The sequence below is a fragment of the Streptopelia decaocto genome (genome assembly GCF_964273445.1).
Source record: "Streptopelia decaocto genome assembly, chromosome: 2".
Taxonomy (NCBI): Eukaryota; Metazoa; Chordata; class Aves; order Columbiformes; family Columbidae; genus Streptopelia; species Streptopelia decaocto.
In genome coordinates, this window is record NC_138655.1 from 633,828 (window position 1) to 646,880 (window position 13,053).

The 13,053-nt window shown below is 68.3% G+C and overlaps 1 protein-coding gene across 2 annotated transcripts in view; it reads right to left on the reverse strand.

The window, feature by feature from the left end:
* The window catches only part of OPLAH (5-oxoprolinase, ATP-hydrolysing), a 39,966-nt gene that overhangs the window by 8,317 nt on the left and 18,596 nt on the right, over positions 1-13,053 (reverse strand). For both annotated transcript variants that reach the window (XM_082047138.1, XM_082047139.1), the window contains exons 13-20: positions 11,118-11,256; positions 10,917-11,029; positions 9,690-9,841; positions 8,920-9,080; positions 8,743-8,844; positions 7,223-7,397; positions 4,630-4,814; positions 2,878-3,009 (exon numbers count right to left, since the gene is read on the reverse strand). In XM_082047138.1, the coding sequence (XP_081903264.1) occupies positions 2,878-3,009; positions 4,630-4,814; positions 7,223-7,397; positions 8,743-8,844; positions 8,920-9,080; positions 9,690-9,841; positions 10,917-11,029; positions 11,118-11,256 (1,159 nt within the window). The remainder of the gene's footprint in view (positions 1-2,877; positions 3,010-4,629; positions 4,815-7,222; positions 7,398-8,742; positions 8,845-8,919; positions 9,081-9,689; positions 9,842-10,916; positions 11,030-11,117; positions 11,257-13,053) is intronic.

Sequence of the window (13,053 nt, forward strand, 5' to 3'; positions counted from 1 at the left end):
CACGGACAGGGGACACGGGACACGGACAGGGGACACGGACACGGGACACAGGACATGGACATGGGACACGGGACACGGACAGGGGACACGGACACGGGACACAGGACACGGGACATGGACATGGGACACGGGACACGGGACACGGGACATGGGACATGGACATGGGACACAGGACACAGGACAGTGAGACAGGGGACATGGACATGGGACAGGGGACAGGGGACACAGAACGGGACAGGGGACACAGACGGGACAGAGGACAAGGGACAGGGGACACAGGACACAGGACAGGGGACACAGACAGCAGACAAGGGACACGGACAGGGGACACAGGATGGGACAGGGGACACAGACAGGGGACAAGGGACAGGGGACACAGGACGGGACAGGGGACACAGACAGGGGACAGGGGACAAGGGACAGGGGACACAAGACGGGACAGGGGACACAGATGGGGATGGGGACAAGGGACAGGGGACAGGGGACACAGGACGGGGACACAGGACAGGGGAGACAGACAGGGGACATGGACATGGGACACGGGACAGAGGACATGGATAGGGGACACGGACAGGGGACATGGGACAGGGGACATGGGACAGGGGACATGGGACAGGGAACACAGGACAGGGGACAGTGAGACAGCGGACACGGGACGGGACAGGGAACACAGACAGGGACAGGGACACAGAACACGGGACACGGGACATGGGACGTGGGACAAGAGACAATGGGGACAGGGGACACGGGACACGGGACACAGGACATGGGACAGGGGACACGGGACAGGGGACAGGGCACAATGGGGACAGGGGGACAGTGGGAACAGTGGGGACGGGGGACAGTGGGGACAATGGGGACAGTGGGGACAGTGGGAACAATGGGGACAATGGGGACAATGAGGACAGTGGGGACAATGGGGACAGTGGGGACAATGGGGACAATGGGGACAATGGGGACAATGAGGACAGTGGGGACAATGGGGACAGTGGGGACAGTGAGGACAGTGGGGACAATGGGGACAGTAGGGACAGTGGGAACAATGGGGACAGTGGGGACAGTGAGGACAGTGAGGACAATGGGGACAATGGGGACAGTGGGGACAGTGGGGACAATGGGGACAATGGGGACAATGGGGACAGTGGGAACAATGGGGACAGTGGGGACAGGGAGACAGTGGGGACAGTGGGGGCAATGGGGACAGTGGGGACAATGGGGACAGTGGGGACAGTGGGATAATGGGGATGGTGGGACAATGGGGACAGTGGGGACAATGGGGACAGTGGGGACAGTAAGAACAATGGGGACAATGAGGATGGGGGACAGTGGGGACAGTGGGGACAGTGGGGACAATGGGGACAGGGGGACAGGGAGACATGGTGGACAATGGGGACAATGGGGACAGTGGGGACAGTGAGGTCAGTGGGGACAATGGGGACAGTTGGAACAGTGGAGACAATGGGGACAATGGGGACAGGGGGACAGGGTGGACAAGGGGGACAATGGGGACAGCAGGGGTGGGGTGGCCCCGTGTCCCCCCCCCAAACGGGGGCTCCCCAAACCCCAGCTGGGTGGGATCTCCTGCATCCCGGGGCTGGGGTCCCGGAAATGGGGGATCCCGGGAATGGGGGATCCTGGGAAGGGGGGGTCCCCAGAATCCCAGCGCAGGGGGGATCTCCAGGATCCTGGGAACAGGGGGGATCTCCAGCATCCTGGGAGCAGGGGGGATCCTGAGGCTGAGGGTAGATCCCAGCGCTGGGGGAATCTCCGGGATCCTGGAGCTGGGGGCGGATTCCCAGGATCCCAGGACCAGGGGGGATCTCGAGACTGGGGAGGATCCCAAGGCCAGGGGGGATCCCAGGACTGGAGTAGATCCCAGGGCCAGGGGGGATCCCAGGGCGGGGGAGGGCCACCCCAGGACTGGCGTCGATCCCAGGATGCGGGGTGGATCCCGAGAATGGGGGGATCGCCAGAATCCCAGGGCCAGGGGGGGTCACCAGGATTCCAGGGCTGGGGGGGATTCTGGGGCTGGGGGGGATCACCACCATCCTGGGAACAGGGGGGATCCCAGGGCCAGGGGGGACCCCAGGGATGGAGTGGATCCCAGGGCAGATCCCAGGGCCAGGGGGGTCCCAGGGCTGGAGTGGATCCCAGGGGCAGGTGGATCCCAGCGCAGATCCCAGGGCCAGGGGGGTCCCAGGGCTGGGGGGGATCCTGGGGCAGGTGGATCCCAGGGCTGGGGTGGATCCCTGGGCAGATCCTAGGGCCAGGGGGGACCCCGGGACTCGGGGGGGGGATCCCAGGGCAGATCCCAGGGCCAGGGGGGACCCCAGGACTGGAGTGGATCCCAGGGGCAGGTGAATCCCAGAACTGGAGCAGATCCCAGGGGCAGGTGGATCCCAGGCAGGGGGATCCCAGGGCTGGAGTGGATCCCTGGGGCAGGTGGATGCTAGGGCAGGTGGATCCCAGGGCAGATCCCTGGGCCAGGGGATCCCAGGACTGGGGGGGATCCCGGGGCAGGTGGATCCCGGGGCAGGTGGATCCCAGGGGCGGGGGGATCCCAGGCAGGGGGATCCCAGGGGCGGGGAGATCCCAGGGGCAGGTGGATCCCAGGGGCGGGTGGATCCCAGGGCAGATCCTAGGGCGAGGGGGGACCCCAGGACTGGGGGGGGCAGATCCCAGGGCCGGGGGGGACCCCAGGACTGGAGTGGATCCCAGGGGCAGGTGAATCCCAGAACTGGAGCAGAACCTAGGGGCAGTGGATCCCAGGGTCGGGTGGATCTCAGGCCAGGTGGATCCCAGGGGCAGAGGGATCCCAGGCAGGGGGATCCCAGGGCTGGAGTGGATCCCCGGGGCAGGTGGATCCCAGGCGCTCACCTCGCGGGGGTCCAGCTGCACGCGCAGCCGGATGGGGGACCCGTCGTCCATCTGGTCCTCAGCCTCCAGCGTCGTCCTCCCGCCCGCGGCAAAGCCCCGCAGCAGCTCCCGCACCGCCACCTCCGCGTTGGCCTGCCACACCGCGGGGACACGTGGGGACAGCGCCGTCACGGGGCTGGGGGACACCGGGACACCGCGGGGACACCGCGAGGACACGCGGGGACAGCGCCGTCACGGGGCTGGGGGACACCGGGACACCGCGGGGACACGCGGGGACAGCGCCGTCACGGGGCTGGGGGACACCAGGACACCGCGGGGACACCGCGGGGACAGCGCCGTCACGGGGCTGGGGGACACCCGGACACCGCGGGGACACCGTGGGGACAGCGCCGTCACGGGGCTGGGGGACACCGGGACACCGCGGGGACACCGCGGGGACACTGCGGTCACGGGGCTGGGGGACACCCGGACACCGCGGGGACACCGCGGTCAGGGGGGCTGGGGGACACCGGGACACCACGGGGACACCGCGGGGACACCGCGGGGACACCGCGGGGACAGCGCCGTCACGGGGCTGGGGGACACCGGGCACCGCGGGGACACCGCGGGGACACTGCGGTCACGGGGCTGGGGGACACCGGGACACCGCGGGGACACCGTGGGGACAGCGCCGTCACGGGGCTGGGGGACACCGGGACACCGCGGGGACACCGCGGGGACACTGCGGTCACGGGGCTGGGGGACACCGGGACACCGCGGGGACACCGCGGGGACACTGCGATCACGGGGCTGGGGGACACCGGGACACCGCGGGGACACCACGGTCACAGGGGCTGGGGGACACCGGGACACCGCAGGGACACCGCAGGGACACCACGGTCACAGGGGCTGGGGGACACTGGGACACCGCGGGGACACCGCAGGGACACCGCGGGGACACCACAGTGGTCAGAGGAACACTGGGGGGACATTGGGGGGTCTGAGGGGACACTGGGGAGTACACCGAGGGGACACCAGAGGGAGATTGGGGGGACGCAGGAGGGTCCAAGGGGACACCAGGAGGACACCAGGAGGTCCAAGGGGACACTGGAGGGACATCAGGGGGACATTGGGGCATCCAAAGGAACACCAGGGGTCCAAGAGGACACGAGGGGGACACCAAGGTGACACCGCCATGGCAGCCCCACCTGGACGTGTCCCATGTAGGCCTGCATGACACATGGGGACACCAGTGGGACACCATGGTGGCCAGGAGGACATTGGTGGGTCCAAGGGGACACTGAGGGGACAGTGGGAGGACACCAGGGGTCCAAGGGGACACTGGGGGGACTCCAAGGGGACAGCACCATGGCGGTCCCACCTGGATGTGTCCCATGTAGGGCTGCACAACGGGCAGCCCGTGCTGGCCAGGGGGACACCAGGGGACACTGGGAGTTCAAGGGGACACCAGGGGGCCACCAGGGGACACTGGCACAGTGGCCCCACCTGGATGTGTCCCATGTATGGCTGCACGGCAGGCAGCCCGTGCTGGCCAGGGGGACACTGGGGGTTCAAGGGGACACCAGGGGGACAGCAGGGGACACCAGGGGTCCAAGGTGACAGCAGGGGACACGCCACGGCGGCCCCACCTGAATGTGCCCCATGTAGGCCTGCACGGCGGGCAGCCCGTGCTGGCCAGGGGGACACTGGGGGTTCAAGGGGACACCAGGGGGACAGCAGGGGACAGCAGGGGACACGCCATGGCGGCCCCACCTGTATGTGGCCCATGTAGGCCTGCACGGCGGGCAGCCCGTGCTGCCGGATGAGCTCGGTGACCAGGCGGATGCCGCGCCAGTTGGCCGCCACCTGCGCGCGCAGGTCCGACAGGTTGTCCCCCAGGGCGCGGGTGCCGCTGCAGCCGGGGACGCGGCCCGGCGCCATCAGCGCCTCGGTCACCGCTGGGGACAGCCGCGCGTCAGCGGGGACGGGGACGCGGCCCCACCGCGCTCGGCGTGTCCTCCGCGTCCCTCGTGTCCCCACTGTGTCCTGCCATCCCCGCCATCCCCATGTCCCTGCCATCCCCACCATGTCCCCGCCTTCACCACCATGTCCCCACCGTCACCACCATGTCCCCGCCATACCCACCATGTCCCCACTGTCCCCACCATGTCCCCGCCATCACCACCATGTCCCCACCATCACCACCATGTCCCCACTGTCCCCACCATGTCCCCACCATCCCCACCACGTCCCTGCCATCACCACCATGTCGCTGCCATCACCACCATGTCCCCGCCATCCCCACCATGTCCCCACCATCCCCACCATGTCCCCACTGTCCCCACCATGTCCCCGCGATCACCACCATGTCCCCGCGATCACCACCATGTCCCCGCCATCCCCACCATGTCCCCACTGTCCCCACCATGTCCCCACTGTCCCCACCATGTCCCCACCATCACCACCATGTCCCCGCCATCACCACCATCCCCACCATGTCCCTGCCATCACCAACATGTCCCCACCATCCCCACCATGTCCCCGCCATCACCACCATGTCCCCACCATCACCACCATGTCCCCACCGTCACCACCATGTCCCCGCCATCCCCACCATGTCCCCACCATCCCCACCATGTCCCCACTGTCCCCACCATGTCCCCACCATCACCACCATGTCCCCGCGATCACCACCATGTCCCCGCCATCCCCACCATGTCCCCACTGTCCCCACCATGTCCCCACTGTCCCCACCATGTCCCCGCCATCCCCACCATGTCCCCGCCATCACCACCATCCCCACCATGTCCCCGCCATCCCCACCATGTCCCCGCCATCACCACCATGTCCCTGCCATTCCCACCATGTCCCCACCATCACCACCATGTCCCCGCCATCCCCACCATGTCCCCACTGTCCCCACCATGTCCCCGCCATCCCCACCATGCCCCCGCCATCACCACCATGTCCCTGCCATCCCCACCATGTCCCCACCATCACCACCATGTCTCCGTCATCCCCACCATGTCCCCACTGTCCCCACCATGTCCCTGCCATCCCCACCATGTCCCCACTGTCCCCACCATGTTCCCACCATCACCACCATGTCCCCACTGTCCCCACCATGTCCCCGCCATCCCCACCATGTTCCCACCATCCCCACCATGTCCCCGCCATCCCCACCACGTCCCCACCATCCCCACCACGTCCCCACTGCCCCCATCATGTTCCCACCATCCCCACCATGTCCCCACCATCCCCACCATGTCCCCACTGTCCCCACCATGTCCCCACCATCCCCACCATGTCCCCACTGTCCCCACCATGTCCCCACTGTCACCACCATGACCCCGCCATCCCCACCATGTCCCCACCATCACCACCATGTCCCCGCCATCCCCACCATGTCCCGACTGTCCCCACCATGTCCCCACCATCACCACCATGTCCCCACTGTCCCCACCTCATCCCCTGTCCCCACCGTCCCCATCACATCCCCACTGTCCCCACTGCATCCCAATCACTTCCCCGCTGTTCCCATCACATCCCCACTGTCCCCAACGTCCCCACCATCCCCTCTGCCCCACTGCATCCCTACCATCCCCATCACATCCCTGCTGTCCCCGCTGTCCCCTTGTCCCCACGTCTGCACCACGTCCCCATTGTCCCCACCACATCCCCATTGTCCCCACCATCCCCATCACATCCCCGCTGTCCCCTGTCCCCACGTCCACACCACGTTCCCATTGTCCCCACCATCCCCATTCTCCCCACCATCCCCATGTCCCCACGTCTGCACCACGTCCCCATTGTCCCCACCATCCCCATTGTCCCCACCATCCCCGCTGTCCCCACCGTCCCCGCTGTCCCCCTGTCCCCAGGTCCGCACCACGTCCCCATTGTCCCCACCATCCCCATTGTCCCCACCATCCCCACTGTCCCCGCCATCCCCACTGTCCCCACCATCCCCGCTGTCCCCATGTCCCCAGGTCCGTACCACGTCCCCATTGTCCCCACCATCCCTGCTGTCCCCATGTCCCCATGTCCACACCACGTCCCCATTGTCCCCACCACCCCCATTGTCCCCACCATCCCCACTGTCCCCGCCATCCCCACTGTCCCCACCATCCCCGCTGTCCCCATGTCCCCAGGTCCGTACCACGTCCCCATTGTCCCCACCATCCCTGCTGTCCCCATGTCCCCATGTCCACACCACGTCCCCATTGTCCCCACCACCCCCATTGTCCCCACCATCCCCACTGTCCCCACCATCCCCACTGTCCCCGCCATCCCCGCTGTCCCCTGTCCCCAGGTCCGCACCACGTCCCCATTGTCCCCACCATCCCCCCTGTCCCCAGGTCCGCACCCTCCTCCTGGAAGACGCCGCCCTGGACCAGTTTGAAGGAGAGGAAGGTGGCGCCCTCCTGGCGCAGCGCGGTGGAGTGGGGGGGCATGGAGCCGGGGGTGCTGCCGCCGATGTCCGCGTGGTGCCCGCGGCTGGCCACGAAGAACACGGGCCGGGGCTCGCCGGGCCAGAACACCTGCGGGACACGGCGCTGCACCGGGACACCGCCACACGGGGTGTCCCACCGGGGACACCGCCACACAGGGGGTCCCACCGGGGACACCGCCACACGGGGCCCGTGTCCCACTGGGTCCCTGTGCTGTGGGGGGGGCACTGCGTCCTGGGGTCCCTGTGTCCCACCAGAGTCCCTGTGCCACGGGGTCCCTGTGTCCCACTGTGGGCATTGCAGCCTGGGGGGTCCCTGTGTCCCACCAGGGTCCCTGCACCACAGGATCCCTGTGTCCCAGCGGGGTCCCTGTGTCCCAGCGGGGTCCCTGTGCCATAAGGTCCCTGTGTTCCACCAGGGTCCCTGTGCCATAGGGTCCCTGTGTCCCACGGGGGTCCCTGCCCCACGGGGTCCCTGTGTCCCACGGGGGTCCCTGTGCCACGGGGTCCCTGTGTCCCACCAGAGGCACTGCGTCCTGAGGTCCCTGTGTCCCACCGGGGTCCCTGCAGCCTGGGGGTCCCTGTGCCCTGGTGGGGGCCCCTGCACCCTGGGGAGGGTTCCTGTGCCACAGGGGGGTCCCTGAGCCCCAGGGTGGTCCCTGCAGCCCAGGGGGTGGGTCCCTGTGCCCCGGGGGTGTCCCTGCACCCTGGGGGTGTCCCCATGCGCAGGGTGTCCCCGTGCCCCGGGGGTGTCCCCGTGCCCAGCGTGTCCCTGCGCCCCAGGGTGTCCCCGTGCCCAGGGTGTCCCTGCACCCCAAGGTGTCCCCATGCCCAAAGTGTCCCCATGCACAGGGTGTCCCCATGCCCCGGGGGTGTCCCCGTGCCCAGCGTGTCCCTGCGCCCCAGGGTGTCCCTGCGCCCAGCGTGTCCCTGCACCCCAAGGTGTCCCCATGCCCAAAGTGTCCCCATGCACAGGGTGTCCCCGTGCCCCGGGGGTGTCCCCGTGCCCAGCGTGTCCCTGCGCCCCAGGGTGTCCCCGTGCCCAGGGTGTCCCTGCACCCCAAGGTGTCCCCATGCCCAAAGTGTCCCCATGCGCAGTGTGTCCCCGTGCCCCGGGGGTGTCCCTGCACCCCAGGGTGTCCCCGTGCCCAGGGTGTCCCTGCGCCCCAGGGTGTCCCCGTGCCCAGGGTGTCCCCGTGCCCAGGGTGTCCCCGTGCCCCGGGGGTGTCCCCGTGCCCAGGGTGTCCCCGTGCCCAGCGTGTCCCTGTGCCCAGGGTGTCCCCGTGCCCCGGGGGTGTCCCCGTGCCCAGGGTGTCCCCGTGCCCAGCGTGTCCCTGTGCCCAGGGTGTCCCCGTGCCCCGGGGGTGTCCCCGTGCCCAGGGTGTCCCTGTGGCCCAGGGTGTCCCTGCGCCCCGGGGTGCCCGGCCGTGGCTCACGGGGGTGATGACGGTGAGGTCGGGCAGGTGGCTGCCGCCGGCGCTCGGGTGGTTGCTCAGGATCACGTCCCCGTCCCGCAGCTCCTCGCCCAGGTGACGGATCTGCGGGGGCACCGGGGGCGTTGGGGACGGCCCGGGGGGGTCCCGGGTGGGGGTCCCCGGGGGTCCCAGCCCCACCTGGAACTGCACGGTCTCCTGCATGGCGCCCAGGTGCACCGGGATGTGGGGCGCGTTGGACACCAGCCCCCCGTCCGGCCCGAACAGCGCGCACGAGAAGTCCAGGCGCTCCTTGATGTTGGTGGAGATGGCCGTGCGCTGCAGGACACGGCCCATCTGCTCTGAGGGGACATGGGGACATGGGACACGGGGTCAGGGGACATGGCCGTGCGCTGCAGGACACGGCCCATCTGCTCTGAGGGGACATGGGGACATGGGACACGGGGTCAGGGGACATGGCCGTGCGCTGCAGGACACGGCCCATCTGCTCTGAGGGGACATGGGACATGGGACACGGGGTCAGGGGACATGGCCGTGCGCTGCAGGACACGGCCCATCTGCTCTGAGGGGACATGGGACATGGGACATGGGTCAGGGGACATGGCCGTGCGCTGCAGGACACGGCCCATCTGCGCTGAGGGGACATGGGGACACGGGACATGGTGACATTGACCTTGGGCTGAGCTCACCCGGGACAGTGACACTGACCTTGGGCTGAGCTCACCCAGGGCGGTGACACTGACCTTGGGCTCAGCTCACCAGGACAGTGACACTGACCTTGGGCTGAGCTCACCAGGACAGTGACATTGTCCTTGGGCTGAGCTCAGTGGGAACAATGACACTGACCTTGGGCTGAGCTCACCCAGGACGGTGACACTGACCTTGGGCTGAGCTCACCTGGGACAGTGACACTGACCTTGGTACCCCCAGCCCCCCGTGCTGCCCCCAACCTGCGATGCTCATGAAGCGGTGGGAGAAGATGGAGAGCTGGACGGGGTCGAGCTGCGGCCCCACGGCGCGCGGGGTCCCCGAGCCCACGGCGATCTCGATGTCACCGAGCTGGGTGACGCTGGCGGTGCAGCCCGGCTCCACCACGATGGTGCTGGGGGGACAGGGAGCGGCTCCGCAACATGGGGACACGGGGTTGACAGGGGTCCCACCAGCTCCTTGGGGTCCCCATCAGCCCCCCAGGGTTCCCACCAGCTCCCCGGGGTCCCACCAACTTCTTGGGGTCCCCATCAGCCCCCCAGAGTCCCCACCAGCTCCCGGGGGTCCCCACCAGCCCCCCAGGGTCCCCATCAGCCCCCTGGGGTCCTATCATTCCCCTGGGGTCCCCACCATCCCCTCGGGGTCTCACTGTCCCCCTGGGGTCCCCACTGGCTCTCTGGGGTCCGCACCATCCCCCAAGGTCCCCACCTTCCCCTTGGGGTCCCTCTGTCCCACTAGGGTCCCCGTTGGCTCTCTGGGTTCCCCATCACCCCCCAGGGTGCCGCTGTCCCCCTGGGGTCCCCATTGGCTCTCTGGGGTCCCGCTGTCCCCCTGGGGTCCCCATTGTCTCCCTGGGGTCCCATCTCTCCCCAGGGTGCCGCTGTCCCCCTGGGGTCCCCATTGGCTCTCTGGGGTCCCGCTGTCCCCCTGGGGTCCCCATTGTCTCCCTGGGGTCCCATCTCTCCCCAGGGTGCCCCTGTCCCCCTGGGGTCCCCATTGGTTTTCTGGGGTCCCCATCACGCCCCTGGGGTCCTCATTGTCTCTCTGGGTCCCCCTGTCCCCTTGGGGTCCTGCTGTCCCCATTGGCTCTCTGGGGTCCCCATCACCCCCCTGGGGTCCCCATTGGCTCTCTGGGTCCCCCTGTCCCCTTGGGGTCCTGCTGTCCCCATTGGCTCTCTGGGGTCCCCATCACCCCCCTGGGGTCCCCATTGGCTCTCTGGGTCCCGCCGTCCCCTTGGGGTCCTGCTGTCCCCCTGGGGTCCCCATTGTCTCTCTGGGTCACCCCGTCCCCTTGGGGTCCTGCTATCCCCCTGGGGTCCCCATTGGCTCTCTGGAGTTCCCATCACCCCCCTGGGGTCCCCATTGACTCTCTGGTGTCCCCACCACCCCCCTGGGGTCCCCACTGTCTCTCTGGGGTCCCCATCACCCCGCTGGGGTCCCCCTTGTCTCTCTGGCCCCCCCGTGCCCACCTGTTCTTGTCGATGAGGATGGCGGGGCCGGGGATGCTGTGGTCGCAGCCCAGCTCCTCCAGCAGGAACACTGGGGTGTCCACGTACCCCTCCTCGAAATAGCACCGCGTCACCTGCGGGACCCCACGGGTCACCCTGCTCCACGGGCCCCCTGCACCCCCAGACCCCCCGGACCCCCCGGACCCCCCAGCCCCCCCTCACGGTGTCCACGCGGGGCGGTTTCCCGCTGGGCTCCAGGGGGGTGTCGCAGCTGACGCCGCTGCTGCCGGTGCCGCGGACGCGCACGTCGTCCACCAGCACCGCGCGGCCCGGGATGGTGAAGCCGAACTCCGCCTGGTACCTGCGGGACGGATGGGACGTGGTGACGCTGCGGGGAGGGGACACCGGGCACCCCCCGGCACAGCCGGCGCGGCGCGGTGCTGCCGCAATGGGGATCGCGGTGCTGGTAAAGGGAACGTGGTGATGGGAGAGGGATCACGGTGCCCAGATGGGGACTGTGGTGCCAGGACGGGATGGTGGCACCGGGACGGGCATCGTGGCACCAGGATGGGGATCATGGTGCTGGGATGAAGATCATGGCACCGGGATGGGGATCATGGTGCCAGGATGGGGATCATGGTTTTGGGATGGGGATCATGGCACCGGGATGGGGATCACGGTGCTGGGATGGGGATCATGGTTTTGGGATGGGGATCATGGTTTTGGGATGGGGATCATGGTTTTGGGATGGGGATCATGGCACCGGGATGGGGATCACGGTGCTGGGATGGGGATTGTGGTGCTGGGATGAAGATCATGGCACCAGGATGGGGATCATGGCACCAGGATGGGGATCATGGTGTTGGGATGGGGATCATGGCACCGGGATAGGGATCACGGTGCTGGGATGGGGATTGTGGTGCTGGGATGAAGATCATGGCACCGAGATGGGGATCATGGTGCAGGATGGGGATCATGGTGCTGGGATGGGGGTCATGGCACTGGGATGGGGGCCCTGGTGCTGGGATGGGGGTGACAGTACTGGAATGGGGGTGACAGTACTGGAATGGGGGTCACAGTACTGGGATGGGGCCTGCAGTGCTGGGACAGGGTGGCACTGAAGGGGTGACAGTGCTGGGATGGGGTGGCAGTGCAAGGGTGACAGTGCTGGGGTGACAGTGCTGGGACAGGGTGGCAGTGCAGGGGTGGCAGTGCTGGGATGGGGTGGCAGTGCTGGGGTGACAGCGCTGGGACAGGGTGGCAGTGCTGGATGGGGTGGCAGTGCCGGATGGGGTGGCAGTGCTGGGATGGGGTGGCAGTGCTGGATGGGGTGGCAGTGCTGGATGGGGTGGCAGTGCCGGATGGGGTGGCAGTGCTGGGATGGGGTGGCAGTGCTGGATGGGGTGGCAGTGCTGGGATGGGGTGACAGTGCTGGGATGGGGTGGCAGTGCTGGATGGGGTGGCAGTGCTGGGATGGGGTGACAGTGCTGGATGGGGTGGCAGTGCTGGGATGGGGTGGCAGTGCTGGATGGGGTGGCAGTGCTGGGATGGGGTGGCAGTGCTGGGATGGGGTGGCAGTGCTGGGATGGGGTGGCAGTGCCGGATGGGGTGGCAGTGCTGGGATGGGGTGACAGTGCTGGGATGGGGTGGCAGTGCTGGGATGGGGTGGCAGTGCTGGATGGGGTGGCAGTGCTGGGATGGGGTGGCAGTGCTGGATGGGGTGACAGTGCAGGACAGGGTGCAGTGCTGGATGGGGTGGCAGTGCTGGGATGGGGTGGCAGTGCTGGGATGGGGTGGCAGTGCTGGATGGGGTGGCAGTGCTGGGATGGGGTGGCAGTGCTGGATGGGGTGGCAGTGCTGGGATGGGGTGACAGTGCTGGATGGGGTGGCAGTGCTGGGATGGGGTGGCAGTGCTGGATGGGGTGGCAGTGCTGGGATGGGGTGGCAGTGCTGGGATGGGGTGGCAGTGCCGGATGGGGTGGCAGTGCTGGGATGGGGTGACAGTGCTGGGATGGGGTGGCAGTGCTGGGATGGGGTGGCAGTGCTGGATGGGGTGGCAGTGCTGGGATGGGGTGGCAGTGCCGGGACAGGGTGCAGTGCTGGGATGGAGTGGCAGTGCGGGACAGGGTGCAGTGCTGGATGGGGTGGCAGTGCTGGA